Here is an 18,210-nt window from a genome sequence, read left to right on the forward strand (position 1 = left end):
ACAGTGATTTAAATTTAAAACAAAGAGAAGAGATGGGACTCGGGCGACCTGGTTCTAGTCTTACTGACCACACGGCCTTGGGCTCCCTTGTGTCTCTAAGCCTCCGTTTCTTCACCTATAAAATTGGGATAATGGTGGTAGCTGTCACGTAAGATTGTTTGAAGATCTAAATAAAACATTTGGTGTCAAGAAATGCTTAACACAGCCTCCCACGTGGTGAGTGGTCCACACTTATCCCCACAATGTTCCCTCTCCCTGACAATGTCTGTCTCCCTCTCTAATCCCGACCCGCTTCCAGAAATGCTCCCACCTGGGTGCTCTGAGAAGTCACCTTGAGCCAGCTGAGCCCTCCCTCGCCTCTCCCTCCTCTGAGCTCCTGGGGTCCTCAGCAGAAAACCTGCCCAGAAGGCAGAAACCTCAGGTATCTCCTGGACCCTCAACACAAGCCCAAGGCCAGCGCTGGTCACAGGACTTTGGCACTGACTGCAGCAATCTGTACATTGGTTTTGCTTTTTTAAAATTGCTACCCTAGAGCTTCTTCTTTCTTGATTTTAAAACCTATTTTCTCTCCTGTTCCCACAGCAAATCCACTTCTTGAAGAATGAGTCTTAGGCTGAGGAAGAAGCAGGGAGAGGAAAATGATAGGGTCAAAAACCTGTCCAGGCCCCAGTTCAGTTGTGACTATCGACTACCCTCAAGTTTTACCAAGCCTTTTCTTTGGTTTGGCCCCAAGATTGGACGGCAGCCCAGCGTGGACAAAACTAGAGAGAGAGAGCAGAGAGCTTCGAAGAAAGTAGGCAGGGAGGGGGGGGAGTTGGGTTATAAATTACTTAGCTCTCTCCCCAAACGATTTCCTGTGTCAGTTCACTCAGAGCAACGCAATCATCTTAGATATTTTGAAAAACATCCTTATTTCAACATAAGGAAGCTGGGGTTTCAGAAATCACGCTTCATGAGCTTAGAGCAGTAAAGTTACAATGCCCCGGGCATGGTGCCCTCCAGGGCAGAGATTTCAGCAGGGCCAGCTTCCTGGGAGGTTGCCTCAGCCCCTGTCCTATAACCCTGTGGCTTATAGTTAACCACTAGATGAAGAAAAAGTGCTGAAGAATTTAATACCTTAGGACACAGTGTTTATCATTAGTGTTTATCAACCAAATATATATGGTTGACTGGAGATCTTAGGACCTTTCCTCCTCTCTCAAGAGCCCAGACCTGCATGAGCACAAGTGCGGCCAGGCGGCTCACAGTAAATCTTGGTCTTTCCCTGTCAAGCTGAGAAAAGCCTGCAGGGCGTTGGCTTCACAAACTGAGGAAACACGAGATGTGTGGAGATAACTCTGACCACGTGGGAGTGACCTGGCATGCTGCTTCAGAGAGGGGGAGCTTAGGAACAAGGAAATCTGGTTGAACAACCTGCCTTCGAATGACTGACTGAAATACATTAAGCCTTGCAAAGGGATGGGAAATTTAAGGAGATTAATATCAGGATGCCCATAGACACAATCCTCCCGATTTAGGGGGAGAGAAAACCCAGCTGCTGCGCCCACACTGTGTCAGCACCTCTCACAGTCTTAGACCCCGGGGCACTCACGCATCTACAGCAACATTTACAAGCTGTTTTCAAATCTCAGTCTCTGATTCTTCTCCTAGAGTCACACCAGACGAACATATCTACCTCTCGTAAGTTCTGTGATGTCCTTGTGCACGCTACCCCACAAGAGGCAGAAACACTCCCCATGTTTCCAAGAAATCAACGACCAGCCCGTTCGTGCTTCGAACAGTGTGAGATCAAGCCACAGATGTTCTTTATCATTTTCAAAACTGGTAATTCAAAAATGCCTATTCCATGCTTAAAATATTTTAAAACCTCACAACATCAAAAGATTAGAATATATGTAGATTCACGCTATCACTAACAGAAAGTATACCCATTTCTTTAGTAGAGCATCCAATACAGGTCAGCTTGCCTCCTTCAAAAAGGCCTTAATAAAGCTGCACAGGACACTCTAATATTCTCTATGTTACAATTCACTCCACTATTCCTCAAAGAGATAAATTAAGCTCTAAGAAAACTAACAAAATGAACCAGTTAATTGAAAGGAATCTTAACTCCTATGTTAACTGATCCTCAGCCATTACAAACTTTTGTAAATTAAAAAAAAAAAACAAACTTTTTTCATATAACAAAACGCATTTTTGAATTACAATAACTTCCACTTCTAGAAAGGCAGCTCCATATTAAGCACTCTGCAAACATTTCCCGATTAAGTTTGAGGAGTGACAGCTGTCTTTATCAACAGTTTGTCCTGGACGATCTCTGAGGCTCCCTGGCCCATCCTCCCCCTCCCCCCATCCTCCCCCTCCCCCCCATCCTCCCCCGCCCCCCATCCTCCCCCTCCCCCATCCTCCCCCTCCCCCATCCTCACCCGCCCCCCATCCTCACCCTCCCCATCCTCACCCGCCCCCCATCCTCACCCTCCCCCCATCCTCACCCGCCCCCCATCCTCACCTGTCCTCGAAGCAAATGGTGCACTTCCAGGCGCGGGTCGTCCTCAGGACCACTCGGCACTTGGCGCACACGCGGTGGCTGCAGCCCCGGCACACGGCCCCCCGGTTCAGCAGGAGCCCCAGGGCCTGCTGGCAGCGGGCACAGGACTTCTGCTGGTACTCCTGGCTCCCGCTCTTCGAGCCTTTCCACCTGAGATGCTGCAAGTGTGTCTTCAGTTTCCTGTGGCCCAGAGAGTTAAACGATAAGAAGCGATTGAGTGGAAGGACAGATGCCAGCCAAATTCCTACGTGGCAAGGGCCCCAACAGCACCGCCCACGGCGAGAAAGAAGGGGCTTTGGCGTCCAGGACCCCCAGGTTCCAACACGGCTGTGTGAACCAGGATCTCTTGCGACGTCTCGGAGCAGAGGCTCAGAGGTTTTCTCGGCTGTGCAAGCCTTACCTCCCAGGGTTGCTGTGAGGATTAAATGGCAAAGCATAAACACTATGGCTGGCACAGAGGGGTTAGCTGCTGATTTTGCTCTAGGTTCACCCCTCTGTGCCCAAAGGGCATTATAATAGCAAGCGAGAACAGTGAAAGAAGAGGAAAAATGCAGAAAATGGCATCAATTCTAAAATGCAAGGCAGGGAATGATCTATAAATATACAGTATACATGCCTGCTATTGTCATAAATTCCCCAATAAAGTTATTTAACTGATGCTATGCTTTTTTTTAAAGGAATACATTTATTTTTAATTTTTTTTATTGGAGTAAAATTGCTGTACAATGAAGTGAATCAGCTATGTGTGTACCTATATCCCCTCCCTCTTGGACCTCCCTCCCTGCCTTTCCCCCGCATCTAGGCCATCACAGAGCACTGAGCTGAGCTCCCTTGATGCTATGCTTTTGCTACTGTTTTTTATGGGTGGTCAGTTACTTTCAGTCCCTATTTCCCCAGGACAATAGCCCTAGTGCAAAGGGACATTACATTGAACCCCAGAAGGTATCATTAGCCAGAATACTCTTTTATGAAATGTCTGTTACTTACTTTTATTATTATTTTTAAAATTTTTATCGGAGTATAGTTGATTTACTGTTACTTTTTTTTTTAATGCTTGCTCTCATGTCTTTTCTTTCTTTTTTTAAAAATTTATTTATTTTTGGCTGCGTTGGGTCTTCGTTGCTGCGCGCAGGCTTTCTCTAGTTGCGGCGAGCGGGGGCCACTCTTCGTTGCGGTGCGCGGGCCTCTCATTGCGGTGGCTTCTCTTGTTGCGGAGCACGGGCTCTAGGCACGCAGGCTCAGTAGTTGTGGCGCACGGGCTTAGTTGCTCCATGGCATGTGGGATTTTCCCGGATCAGGGATTGAACCCGTGTCCCCTGCGTTGGCAGGTGGATTCTTAACCACTGCGCCACCAGGGAAGCCCTACTGTTACTTACTTTTAGAAGAGAGAAGCTAACTCCAAGAAACAAGCTTACATCCAACTTTCAAGATTTGCTCTAGAATCAGTACCCTTTGGAACAAAACCTTTTACCACAGTATCCATGTTACTTTGTTGATATTCAAAACGATGCTTCTAAATCACCGAAAGATCTTGAATCATCAAAGAAAAATCCATTTTGTTCAGTGTATTTTTTTAGTGGAAGAAAGTATAAGTACACTTAGAGAGCTTTGGGATAACAGGGGAGGGTAGAAAAAGAACATTGTACCTTCTAGTTAACCAGAAATTTTTGCTCCTTCCTCAGACATTTGGTGGTCCAAAGTTTTATTTTATATGTTTATTTTTCTTGGCAGACTCTGAAGGAGTTCTGCCATTAAAAACAAAGCAAAACCAAAAAGCCTATCCATTTACTTATTCTATAGACCTCACACTCTCCATAAACATCAATCGATAAACAAAGCATCACCATATTAAAGATGGATCTTGACAGCTAACCACGGACACCGTTTTCATAGCCCAGCCCTGCTTTGTTAAGTGTTAAACTAATGTCCAACAGCCCTCGGAGCTCAGAGAGAGGAAAGAGGTTCTCTGTTGACAGATCAGTCGGAGAGCAGGCTGGGCAGGTTCAGGCTTCATGCCCCCTCCCCTTCCCTCAAAGCCGGCTGGGAAGCAAAAGAGAGCAAAGAAAAGGACAGGAATGGATTCCAGCAGATTTGCTGTTTCTAAGCTGCTTTTTTTGTGCCTTCGGTTACCACCAAAAATAATTTAGGAAAACCCTTAGCTGGAGGTCTTTCCCTTGAAGGGCGTATGAGAAGCCTGAAAGTTTCCCTTGAATTATTCCTGCCAAGTAGGCAAATGGACAAGCAGACAGACAGCAAACTTATCACAAAAAAAGGCATTATTTTAAAGGAAAAACAAAAGGCATTCTTTCCCTTACCATCCCCGAAGCTTAGTGACACAGCAAAGGTCACCTCCCCCTACAGCCCTTCAGTCCGACTCTTGTCAGACAAGAAGCTGCGTAGGAAGCAAGCAGCAATACGCCAGGTAGAAGCAGCCTCCAAGCAGAAAAAGCCAAAAAAACTAAAGCATCCCACCCACTAAATGACAGCATACCGTATCCTTTCCTCCTCGATGTTTTGAACCTCCCGGTCCCGGTACAGGACCCGGAGGATCACCTCGCGTTCTGATTCCCGGAGGGATTTCAGGCTGACTTCTTGGGCCATTTCTGTCTCTTCTTAGACCCACGCTGAGGTTCTACTCCATGGCCTTGCGCTCCTGTCCCGTGGATGAGCTCAGAGTGTCCAGTGACAGCCCCACGTGCTTTTGAAAGCAATCCCTCTCCTATTTCATTGGCAACTGTGTTGCTTGTGGCTCTTTTTTGTTTTTTCCTTTTTAACTGTGTCTGACTCCTCAGGAGAAGGAAGTTCCAAGAGGCCGTCCCTCGGTTGGGATGGTCGCTCCCAGAGCCTCATGCCACTTGGGGAGCCTTTTCCCTGGGTCCTGCCGCAGCCTCTGACATCCGGCTAAGTCAAAAGCATATCTTTCTTCTGAGGTTTTGCCAGAGATTGTTACAAATTATGCAGGGCCCCCTGCAGATAACTTCTGCAAAGCAGAAGTAATCCCCGATCTGAGGGAATTTACGAAGAGCAGTAAGAATCGTATCAACGACTTATAGAAGTTAACCTTCCCCTTCATATGTTTACAGGTAGAAGTAATGATGGTTAAAAGCCCAGCCAGTTCAATACCTGTAGAAAAGACAATAAAAATGGCATCATTTTTCCTGGCTGATGTACCTATACTGCAGCATTAGTCCAGAAAAGACAAAATGCTCTACACAGACAGATCTTTGCATTTTCTGCCATGATGATAATGTAAGATTTTAAATTTTTGAATTTAAATTTAATTTAAATTTTTAAATTAGATTTTTAAATTTAATTTAAATTTTAAATTAAATTGGCCTTCTCATGTTTCTAAAAGCCTCAAACTTACACACTTGGATTTTTCTAATATGAATTCTGTATCTTGAGAGATTAGAGGCATATAGGTCTATATTTAACGTACATCATCCTAATTGAAAATACATTACAACAATCACGTTCTCAACTGCTGTCATTTTTACAGTTAACTTCAAAACTCAAAAAAAAAATGTTTAATCAATTAAGGATGTATAAAGGGATATCACCACAACCTCAATCTACCCATTATTTATGGTCTTTAATGGTTTTCAGTGACTGCTTTATGCCTGGGGTCTTGTTTCTGGTTCATGCTAGTTGCCAGGTTCTGCATGCATTCTTCCTACATTTTTTTGCCATCAATGACGTTGGACACACATCACCTTCAATCTGTTCTTCCCCCCAACCAAGAAGATGGCATTGAATTGATAAAGCACTGTATAGATGCATGTCAATGAAAAGCAGAAAATGCAGATCTAATTGATGCACTTTCTATAATGCCATTTTGTTATCAAATCTACATGAATTCCTTAGTAATAAGACTTCCTTTCAATTCTTTAGAAGCTAAACTCCCTTTGTTCGGCTTCAACAGAAATTCACATTATATTAATTAATGATCCATAGCAAATCAATGAAAGAGAAGTTAATAGAACCCTAAGGAATCATTTCTTTAAGCAGAGATTCTTAATCTTTGGTCATCTGGTGAAGCTTCTGTATTTAAGTGCATAAAATAAAATACATTATTACAAAGGAAATCGATTATACTGAAATCTTTAAAAATTATAACATAGTAATATATGAGTCCATTGATGCATGAAATCTAGCAGTGATCTAACAACGACTGTAATTTCAGAGTAGTGATGATTGTAAACAATGTTTTCAGATATCTGCAACATACAATGTGGCACAAAAATATCTGTGATTTCTATTTGTGGCAGTCACGAGTCCTGCTAGTTCTACTGTGGTTCGATGCCTATACTCATAATTGCAGGAAATGCTAAATTTTAGTTACGGGTTAATGAAAACAACGATGTAAAATTTTTTCATGTCCAAGGTCATGGACCTACAGGCTAAGGACCCCTGGCTTAAGGGATTCTCTGTCAGTTTGTCTATTGTAGGATAAAGTTAAAATACATGGCCCACCCAAATTGCAGAGGTTGTATGAGAAGTAGGAAAGACCAGGGCTGCAAGGGGACGCTCCTGGCCTCTGGTCTCCAGCCAAGCATTCCCAAGTGCCTGCTCCCAAAAGGTCTCCTGTGTAGACGGTGGGAAAATGACAAGGACAAGGACTTGGGGCTCCAGCCCCACCAGAGTCAAAGCCACATCCCTCCTTGGGCTCCATGAATAGATGGAGCTCCCCCAAGGCTCTGAGTCTCTGGGAAAGAGGAAAGTGCTGGGAAACAGCGTGTAATCAAGTGCCATGTGGTGAAGTGCAAACTAGCCACCATGTCACCAACGTCGTAAGCCTATTTCTTCTAAACACGCCCTCGGTTCTTCCTGCTTTTTTCTTATTTCTAAACTATTAACCATACTACTAGGCCAAGTACTATCCTGTTTGTCTGATTCTCAAGTGTTTTAAATGAAGATTTTTGCACTTGGCTCAAAACATGTGATCTGTGCACTGAGCTTTCTCTCCATGTGGCCTTTGGACTCTGCTGTCTAGCAGAAGCAGGACCAGTGCAGCCCTGGGCTGGAAAAGAGTACTCCTGGAGTACTCAGTGTTCACTCCTTCAGGTGGAAAGGCCTTACCCAGTCCAGAAATTCAGGATTCGGTTATTTAAAAACACTACTGTTCTCTACCAAACGCATGCCTGTGGCCTCAGAGAGCCCTCTGCAGGGAGGAGTGGGCGCTCTTCCTCCCCCTAGTGGCCATCCACTGCTATTTACAGAAAAGTGAAATTGAGTTCCTTTCCAGCATCCATCCATCATCCATTCATTCAGTAAATGTTGATAAAGTACCCAAGTGCCAGACACTGTTCAGGTGCTTAGGGTACAGGACTTAACGACTGGTAATTTATACCCTATCCTACTTCTCACAAGAATATGATGTAGCTCACAATAAAAGCACAGAGAGGACGATTAAAGTCAGAGAAACAGCAGCCAGAGCGGAAAGGGGCAGACAATTTCTACCAGGAACCTGCAGTGAAACAGTCACTGTACTTGAGCATTAGCTGTATCTCTGACCTTCCTAGTAACCAAGGCAAAACAAAACAGAATGAAACAAAACCCCAAATCAAAGTGGTGTATATAGTTCTGATAAACCGAAAGAAAACAAGGGCATTCTCGAGGTGTAAAGGGCATGGACCAAAAAGGCAATCAATTATCTGAGCAGTGGTTTGGCAGAAGATGCAAAACTGTGCTTCATGTATCATCATTATATTGATTTCAAATTAACTAAGGATAGAGCACCAAATTATAATTCATTGAAAGCCTTTCAAATACACACCAAAACATGGTGCTTTCTGGTGTTCCAAGTTGATACAGGGATAAAGCTTAGATAAAGCACCACCCCAGGATCATTCATTTCCAGATTTAACAGAAAACCTAGGAGGATGTTTTCTTCTAGGTATGGGTGTGCCGTGTTTCTTTCTCTGAGTTTTTATTCTCGACTTTGAGAGATTTTGACTCTGGCTTCTATAAACCTTCAGTCATCCAAGCACATGGTTGATAACTACTATAGTAAATCCTTCTTTTTTTTTTTTTTTTTAGGTTTTTAAAAATTAATTAATTAATTAATTAATTTTTGGCTGCGTTGGGTCTTTGTTGCTGCGTGCGGGCTTTCTCTAGCTGCGGTGAGCAGGGGTTAATCTTGGGGGCGGTGCGCGGGCTTCTCATTGCGCAGGCTTCTCTTGTTTCGGAGCACCGGCTCTAGGCGCGCGGGCTTCAGTAAGTTGCGGCACGTGGGCTCAGTAGCTGTGGCTCGCGGGCTCTAGAGCGCAGGCTCAGTAGTTGTGGTGCACGGGCTTAGTTGCTCCGCGGCATGTGGTATCTTCCCGGGCCAGAGATCAAACCCGTGTCCCCTGCATTGGCAGGCGGATTCTTAACCACTGCGCCACCAGGGAAGTCCCTGTTACTGTTTTGAAATGTACTTTTTTTCTTTAACTTGGAGGATCTGTGTCCAGATCCTCTCTACACAAGGGTGACTTTCTGAATTGATGCAATCAGCACTGCATAGAGCATCACCCCAGGATTCGTTTCAAGATTTAACAGAAACTTAGGAGGATGTTTTCTCTTTGGTTTCCAGTGTCCTCCTAGTGTCCCAACTGGCTTGGTGGCTTAGACATTCCACACGTTTGAGCCACAGGTGCTTCATCTTATCTGGATTTGTTCAGGATTTTTCAGTAGGGGCAGTACCATGCTTCCCTCTAGATATTTGTGGGGTGCTTTTGGTTGTCACAGTGACAAAGAGTTACCTTGCATTCCCATACAAATGTTGGCTATCTTACCAGGTAATTCAACTAGGAAAAAAGTATAATTTTCTGATAATAGAATTTAACTCATAGAAACACAAAGTCTATTTTGCAGGGTTTTAACATACTCTGAGTTTTCCAGAATGCAACTATTGTGTAAATTGAAGAAAGACTGTACTTGGTTTCATTTAGAACTTTAACAAAAATTGTTTACCATTTCAGAGAGTTGCGTCACCAAGGGCAGCAGGGCTTGTAGTATTTGAATCACTAACGCCATAATACTGGTAACGGTCTGCATTTGTAGATGTTCTAGTCAATGTGATTCTATGCATGCGAACATTTGACAACTTCACTGTATCTTCCAATGTAGTTTACATATATGAGTACATATTATATTTTTATAATTTACTGCCCCTTTATTTCTCCTTTTATTACAGTAATGACATTGTGTTATTGTTGTTTTTATTGGTGTAGGTAAATTATATTATACATGAATTCCAATTCCAGATAGTAAAAGGTGAACTACAAAATATTTCCTATAAAAGGTGAGCATTGGGTCCTTGGGGTTTAAGAACCACTGAACTAGAGAATCCAATGATTTCTCAGGTCACTTACAAATTAAACTATGTGTATCATTCTCTTGTTCATTTTTCAACATATTATTGGGTTTTAGGAGAATGGGGTGGGGAAATTAGAGGACTGGTCAGTTGTTTTTATTGTTTTAAGTTGTGTTGGGGTTTTAGTTTGATTGTGAATTTGCTTATGCAATTCCAGGTCTGATTTCCAGGTTCTAACTGAGAGCTCAGAGTTTCTCTTTCAACAGCAATCATCCGAATTATTTCAACGGTATCTTTTCAATCCTCTTGAACAGAATCTGGAGCTCTTTCTGCACTTTATCCCTGGTAGGCTGGCATTCGAATTCCTCTAAGTTTTATATCAACAGCCAAATTGGAGATTTTACTCTGTAATACACCTTTCAAATCACTCAAAACCAATTCACTAAAACTATTCTTAGCCTATAGTCTATTTATCCAAGACAAGGTGCCCCAGACTTATGGCAATGATTTACTTATTTTTTAAAAATTATTCATTTATTTATTTTTAGTGAACTTCTTCCTAGTCAAGAGAGGTTTCTAGGGTGGCAGGTGGAGCTATTTAGCAAGCAGCATGTGTCCATGGTAAATACCAAGAAAGTAAGAGAGAATTCCATCCACCTGGCGGCCTTAGCAAGCTAAGGTCCAACTTTACAGATTCCATTTCTGGTCACCAACGCTAGCAGGAAACCAGAAGCCACCCTTGATTATTTTTCATATTCTTCAAAACATGGATAAAACAAATAGACTTCTCTCTTGGATGCTTTGATTTCTCTGATGTTTTTGAGCCGAAAAATTGAGATTGTAAAAGAATTCTATGAAATCTATTAAAATCAGTTGGCGTGTTCCTTGCCCTGTGCTGTGTACTACCGTCTGGGACGAGGGAGCGAGGTGTGAGCATGGCATCTGTAACACAGAGTGGGTAACGGGAACAACTGATGGGGTCCAGAACTGGCTGTGTCCATTAGCCTGCAGCCGACCAGCGGGAACAGTAGTGACAGCACTGAATGGGTGGTGAGTAAGAGGGAGACTGGTGACCGGAGAGGACAGGAAAATCTTCACGGCTGAGCCTGGGAGAAGAAAAGGAGTTGGTCTGAGGAAGGAGAGGAACATCTCTCGGGTGAGGGACAGTCCACTGAGCAGAAATGAGGTAGGAATATGTCACTCCTCCCCCAGGAAAGGAGCCCAGGGTCTCCACCGCCTACAAATGAATTCTAAACTACGAAAATGGCCTTTCTCACCCTCCCTGATCTGGCCTTCTCCTACTCCTCCATCCTTAATTCCCACAAAATGCTGCAATGCTCCCAAATTGAACACATTCGAGACTGTTCTCTGAACATGTCATGCACTTTTCTTTTCCCATGCATTCGCTCCCGCTCTTCCCTCTCCCTACCGAGATCTAATTTACTCGGAGGCAGTGAGGGGAACAGTCCGCAAAGCAGGATTTGGAGCCCGACTGGGTGAGTAGCTCTGCTCTGCCCCTTACTGACTACCGAGATGCTGGGCAAGTTACCTAAGCCCCTTGGGATTTAATTTCCTTGCCCATAAAGTAGAGAGAATGACAACACCCTCTTCCTAGAGCTGCTTTGAGGATTAAATGTGTTGATACGCGTAAAGTACTTAGTTCACTGGGGCGAGCATGTAATAAGCCGTTGACAAATGTTAACAGTGGTGGTGGTAATAGTACCATCATCATCATTATTATTATTAATCTTTCAAGGTCCAGATTAATTGCTAACTAATTCAGGAACTTTCTCCTTATTTACAAGCACAGTAAATTGCTCCTTCATTATGACCCCTTTTTCCTTTGTGTATTTCTCTATCATGACTCGTACTTCTTTCTGTCTGATTCAAGTGTCCTTCTAGTGGTGACATTGGTTTTTAGTGACTCCTCATCACCCAGCAAATATGTCCTTAATGTTTCGCTGGGGTTGAGAAACCCAGTGAATATTGTAACATTTGGTTGGCTTGCCAAAGCAGGAAGCATGAATTCAAGTAGAGGAGGAAGGAAGGATAGTCAGGTGAGCGAGCAACACCCATATCAGAAAGCTCCAGGCTTCAGAAATCTGGAAAGCATTGGGAAATCTGAGTCACTTCAAATTTTAGAAGCATACTAAAAAGTACTTTATTTTAATGATCTCATGCAGAAATTTACAATCTCATAGCTTGAATAATGAAATCTCCCAGATCCGGTTTTTCTATGATGATATTTAGTCACTCTCTCACGCACCCAACAAATTCTTAAATTGTGTTTTTGTCCCAAGAACTGGAATCAGGCTCTGTCCTCACCCACATGGAGCTGAGACTAGCCCCCAACCTCCTTTCTCAATTGCATTTTTGTAAATTTGTAACGGTGACTGCCTTTGTTTTACAGTATCCCATCTACCAGTCTAATTTTATCTAACAATTAAAAAATAAAACCTACACCAAAGCACCACTTGGAAGGAAAAGGTCTCCCAGAGCCACTTGGAGAAGCACGGCACAGCAAACCATCCCATCTCAGCATGGGTTTGGGTGTCGGACAACCTGGCATCAAACCCCATTTCTGGAATCATCTGGGTACAGCCCTAGAGCAACAGCTGGAACAAAGCAAGGAGCAGCCAGAACTAGTCCTCTCTGCTCCCCATCTTCCCCTTCAAGAAGGCCCCAAAGCAGGACTCAAGCCATTTCTCTGGGACCGATAGGGACTGAGACAGCAGGGGCCCCTCCTAAACCCAGCACAGTCCTTCAGTCCGCGTATTTCCATCTTGTCGGTAGCCAGTCATGCTGTGTCCCAGTGGAACTTTGCATCCAGACAAACGCAGTTTGGTTGTGGTGATCAGTGCATTGATTCACAGCGCTGATTTCATTGGGCCTTGTGTGTGCCAGGCATGTGCCAGGGATTGAGGATATAAAATAAGTAGGAGCCAGTCTCTGCGTTCAAAAAGCCCACACTCCAGCCAGAAAATGGACATGCAAACAAATAAGTTCTGACACGGTAGGATGAGTATAAGCACGTAAGGATCTGCAGAAGAGAATGCTCAGAGGAAGGCGTGATTCACCGCGTATGGAGAGAGCAGAGATGGCTGGGGGGCGGGGGGGGCGCGGAAAGAGTCCCAGGGGAGAAACGGGTGGGACCCCTTTTGCCAGGGGAACGGAACATCCAAACGTGTGTGTTTTTAAAATATTTTTGGCCGAGCGGCTGGCAGGATCTCAGTTCCCCGACCAGGAATCGAACCCGCGTCCCCAGCAGTGGAAGCGCGGAGTCTTAACCACTGGACCACCAGGGAACTCGCTAAACACGTGTGAGTTTTGAAACCATGCTTGCTTTCTTTCCTCAGCCTAACAGCCAAGATTGACTTCGGCTTTTTAGATCTGACGAGGGGGAAAAGTACAAGAAACGTGAAACTGAGGGCGAGAAGAGAAGAGGAGGACAGGAAAGGAAACGCTCTTTATCTGCAGGCCATCCCCATGTCCTTTCATCTAAATATCTATCATCTCTGAGCAGCTGGTCATCACATCAAAGGAACGAAAGCACCACCCCCTGCCTGTGATGGAGGGAAATGCGGCAGATCAGGCGACATGCCTGACATGCCTGCGTGTGAACACGACTGTCATCGCCACCCAGACTTTCAAGGCAAACTAGAGACCGTGCCCAAGGCTGAAAGCCACAGCCAAGCAAGGCTCACAGCCCCCGTCGCTTCAGAGACTGCACCCTCCGCGGCTGTGTTTTACCACAGCTGTTTCCTTGCGAAGCTGCAGTTTTTTCCGAAGGCAGCCACAATACTTTCTGCCTCGAATGCAAGGGGAAAAGTTGAGTGACTACGCAGACCTTGCAGCTTCACCTGAAAATGTCATCTCTTTTTTGCACATGGACTTTCCTTATGGACGCCTGGAACAGCCGCAAGGACCACTAGTCCGTCCTCCTAAGGAAGGAGCTGAACGCAAGGCGGCTCTTGTGTCTGTGGTTCCAGCTCAAGCTGGCCTCATACTCACAGGCTTGATGGATTCCTTTTTGCAAAGGAGAGACAATTCGCCTGTGTGTCCCTCAGGAAGTGTGACATGGAAATAGAGACAAGCCTTTTCAAATTCTTTGTCTCTCTGGTCACTGAACCAGAGGTGGATTTTCCGGGAAGCCAGTGACCTTGGGCTTCTGGCCCCTTCGTTTGCAATTCCTGATCTTGTATTTGTTTTCTTAAAGTCTCCAGACATCGTATAGCTTCAGGTCCCTCAAAACTCTGTCCTTAATATATGACGTTGTGTGTTTGTGGGTTTAAGTCTAGAAAACTTGACACCTCCAAGAGACAGGAGAAGGCAGAAAGGGTGCCCCTTCTGGAAGGCTCCTGCCCTTCACTGTGGAGTCTATTCTTTCTCATTCACATAGACATCTTGCCACCAAAAACAACCCCCCAAATGCCTTTTTAGAATCAAAGTTAAACACTGAAATAGAAATCCATGATATTTCAGGCTTAAACTTGACCTTTTCTCATGGAAAAGTAAAAAGATGAGAATTAATATTATCATATTGTTATATACAGGAGGTACTACTCATAATTGTCACTATACTTTTTTTGTATCAACCAGTACTGTTTATTGACATTCGGCACTTACTCTGGACCAGACAGTTTGACAAGTTCTCTACACACACAATCTCAGTCCTCATTGCAACCTTATGATGTAAGGACACCCATTTTACAGACGAGGAGAGTGACGCTTGCAGCAATTAAGTAATTTACCTAAAGTCACACTCTAATCTGGGTCTGTTTAACTCCAAAGTCTTATGCTTTGTTTAGACAGGAAAATTAAGAACTTAGAATCTTCTACTATCTTGGCTAAATAATCTTTTTCTATACCAATTCTAACTTCTTAGTAGATACTTAATATCTAACATGCATTTTCTTCTCATAATCTCTCCTTTTGTCAAGAAATTCTGTTTGGGGGTTAAGGAGGCTGAATTGCAAGACATTTAAATTAGACCCCAGCTAACTTAATTTTCTTAATTTTAAAATTACATTTATGTTCCACCTCCAAACTAAAGATTATGGGGGAATCAAAAAATTGGAATCTGTGAAGTAGATTCAGAGCCAAACAATAATAAACTGTACGTATAAGAATTTACAAACCAAAAAGGAAATCAAACAACACTCTCTACCACCTTAGAAAAAATTCACACCGTATAGCTTTTGGATAGTATTTTTTGGTTTAGTTTGGTTTAGTTTTTTAACTAACTCTAAAGTATCCCTCCTTTCCATTTAAATCATTCTTATCCTACATTTAAAATGTATGCTATTCAATAAAATTACAAGTTATCCTTTGTCTGATATATCATTGCTTTTATTTCCTACATTTTCGAAGCCATTAGTTTAAGAGAAGTTATATAAACTGTAAGCTCTATCCACCCCACCCTTAAAACAAGCTGCCCGAAGGGCTGGACGCAGGTGCTCAGCCTACCTTTGCCTCAGCTTCAAGAGAGGAGACCAGGGGAGCTCGTTCTGGAGAAGGAAGTCACTTTTTCTTCGTGCTAGAACAACTGACGTATTTCTCTTTCCTTCCTGTCGGGCAGGCGGGCCCTGAGTGCCTCTGTGGCTACTAACCGCCTTTCGCCAAGGACCCCACAGCAAAGCCGCCTGAAACCACACCCAGGCGCTCTTGTACGCCAACAGGGTATGTTTTTTGTTGGAGGAAAGACCACGCTGATGCTACTGCAGTGTTTCATCCCGACCAAAGAAACCCCCAAAGAGACTAGAGGCTTCAATTAGTCAAACGTTCCCACGTTTGCAAGGGGTTTCTCCATTGACCTCAAGTGTAAATGACTAATGTAATGACATCTCAAAGAACAGCTGTTAACTCAAGAGTTGATTTATAACAAGACTGGCACGGACTTTTGGGGGGTAAATTTCACTGAAGTATAGCGTACGTATGGAATAAGATACAAATCATAAGCACAGCTTGATAAATTCTCCCAAAGTGAACGCATCCCTATCAAGAAACAAAACTTAAACAGCATCTCAGGAGCCCCTCATAGGCCTTCCGGTTACATCTTCCCCCCCGAAAGGTAACGATTATCCTGACCTTTAACATCATTCATTAGTCCTCCCGATTTTGCACTTTGTGTAAATGGAATCATACGATATTAACAATTTTTTTGCCTGGCTTCTGTTGTTCAGCGTGTTTATGAGATTCATACTATTGCATGTCGTTATAGTTTGTTCATTCTCATTGTGGTGTTGTATTTCATTGTATGAACAGATTAAAACATTCGTTTATTGTACTGTTGATGGACATTTGTGCTATTTATAATTTGGGGCTGTTATGAATAGTGTTGCTACAAACGCTTGGATGAATATTTGCATACGTGTCTGCTGGTTATGTGTCCGGGAGTGGAATTGCTAGTCACAGGTTAGGTGTACGTTCAACCTTAGCAAATGCTGCCACCCAGTCTTCCAAAGTTGTCGAACTAGTTTATATCCTCTATCGGCAACAAGTTCCGGGGGCTCCACATCCTCCCAAACACTTAATATTGTCTGCCTTTCTTATTTTATCCATTCTGGTGGGTGTATAGTGGTATCACATTATGGTTTCAATTTTCATTTCCCTGATGTATAGAGTAGCTGAGCAATTTGACATCTTTTTATATGTTTATTGGTCATTTGGATATCTGCTTTGATGTAGGACCTGTTCATGTCTTTTGCCTGTTTTGCTATTGGGTTATCTTTCTGTTATTGATTTGTAGAAGTTCTTTATATATTCAGGATATGAGTCCTTTGTCAGATATTTATATCACAGATATCTTCTCCCTCTCTGTGGACTTGTCTTTTTTTCCCCCTTAACGGTCTCTTTTGAGGATCTCAGACTCGCTCTCAAGGCTGAACTAGTATGAACTCTAATTGAGAGACTATGGTTCAGGCGAGTCAGCTGATGACCAAGATTAAGGTATGCTGTGTGGCCTTGGGAATCACTAGATCTCTCCAAATACTCCCGGGCCTCGGTTTCCTCAGCTGTAAGTGAGATTCACTTTGTTCATCCCTTCGGCTCTTCGGTTCTGAGATCTCATTCTTCTGTGGCCTGAGGATGATGACCTGAGATGGGGAAATTCCATCAAGTGATGAGCAGGGGTGGGCGGGAGGATTAACATGACAAGAGGGAAGAGTGAATTAAGAGGGCCAGCTTTGGGGTGAGACAGACCTGAGTCACCTTGAGCAAACCACTTGGCCTCTCTGAGCTTGTTTCCTGGGGAGGGTCACAAGGCTTCTCTCTTAGATTACAGTTCATTCAACTCATTCACAAATATTTATTGTGCACCTACTACGTCAGGCACTGTCACTGTGATCATGGTCTAGGACCCATGGCCTAAGAAGATCCTTAACAAATAATAACTGCTGTTTCTTTAGTAGTGGTATTACTATTTTGTAGCATAAGATAGTAAGTGAATCCATTTAGGAGTATTTGGAAGAAAATGTTTTTAGAATGAGGGTATCCTAGACTAATTATTTCCAAAGTAGGTGTATTACTTTGCTAAGGCTGCTGCAACAAATACCACAGACTGTGTGGCTTAAACAACAGAAATTTACTTTCTCACAGTTCTGGAGTCTAGAAGTTCAAGATCAAGGTATTTCCAGGATTGGTTTTCTCTGGAGGCCTTGCTCCTTGGCCTGTTGATGGCTATCTTATCTCTATGTCTTCACTTGATTTCTCTGTGCCTTTCTGTGTCCCATTCCCTTCTTATAAGGACATCAGTCGTATTGGATTAGGTCCACCCTAAGGACCTCACTTTAACCTAATTACCTATTTTAAGACCCTAAATAGGTCTCTAAATACACCTATTTCCAAATATAGAAGGTCACATTCGAAGCACGAGGGGTTAGGGCTTCAACATATGAATCTGGGGAGAGACACGATTCAGCCCATAACAGTAGGATATACTAAGAAAACATTAGAACTTCTTTTTATATTTATTTTTCAAAAAGATAAAACTTAAACTTTATTAATATTAAATAAATGGATTCGTAGCTTAACATATCACAGTTGAAATAAACATACTTTTGGGATACCCGCTCAAAAATTATTCAGGCTAGATGGGCACGATTACAGAAGTTTGGAGACCACCGACCTAAGGCCTCAGGCTACAGTGGACAGCAGGGGAGAGCTGGCAAAGATAGAATGTACCTGGGTGTTGAAACTGAATGGGTAGAAATAGATCACATCTGAAACTGAAGTGAGGTGACACAGGGCTGGCCTGGGGATTAGACCAGAGTAGCAGTGGAAGGGGAGAGTGGTCAGGCTGATGAATGGGCAGGGGTCAGGCAAAGAGAGCGTGAACATGGTATCAATAAATCACCAAGGGAAGCCT

The 18,210-nt window shown here is 43.4% G+C and overlaps 1 protein-coding gene across 4 annotated transcripts in view; it reads right to left on the minus strand.

The window, feature by feature from the left end:
* SYTL3 (synaptotagmin like 3) overlaps positions 1–5,480 on the minus strand; it is an 81,342-nt gene extending 75,862 nt beyond the window's left edge. For all 4 annotated transcript variants that reach the window (XM_059941872.1, XM_059941871.1, XM_059941868.1 and 1 more), the window contains exons 1-2: positions 5,040–5,480; positions 2,510–2,728 (exon numbers count right to left, since the gene is read on the minus strand). In XM_059941872.1, coding sequence (XP_059797855.1) covers positions 2,510–2,728; positions 5,040–5,149 — 329 coding nt within the window. In that variant the 5' untranslated portion in view covers positions 5,150–5,480. The remainder of the gene's footprint in view (positions 1–2,509; positions 2,729–5,039) is intronic.
* Positions 5,481–18,210: the final 12,730 nt, after the last annotated feature.

Source organism: Balaenoptera ricei, chromosome 12 (assembly GCF_028023285.1).
Source record: "Balaenoptera ricei isolate mBalRic1 chromosome 12, mBalRic1.hap2, whole genome shotgun sequence".
Lineage (NCBI taxonomy): Eukaryota > Metazoa > Chordata > Mammalia > Artiodactyla > Balaenopteridae > Balaenoptera > Balaenoptera ricei.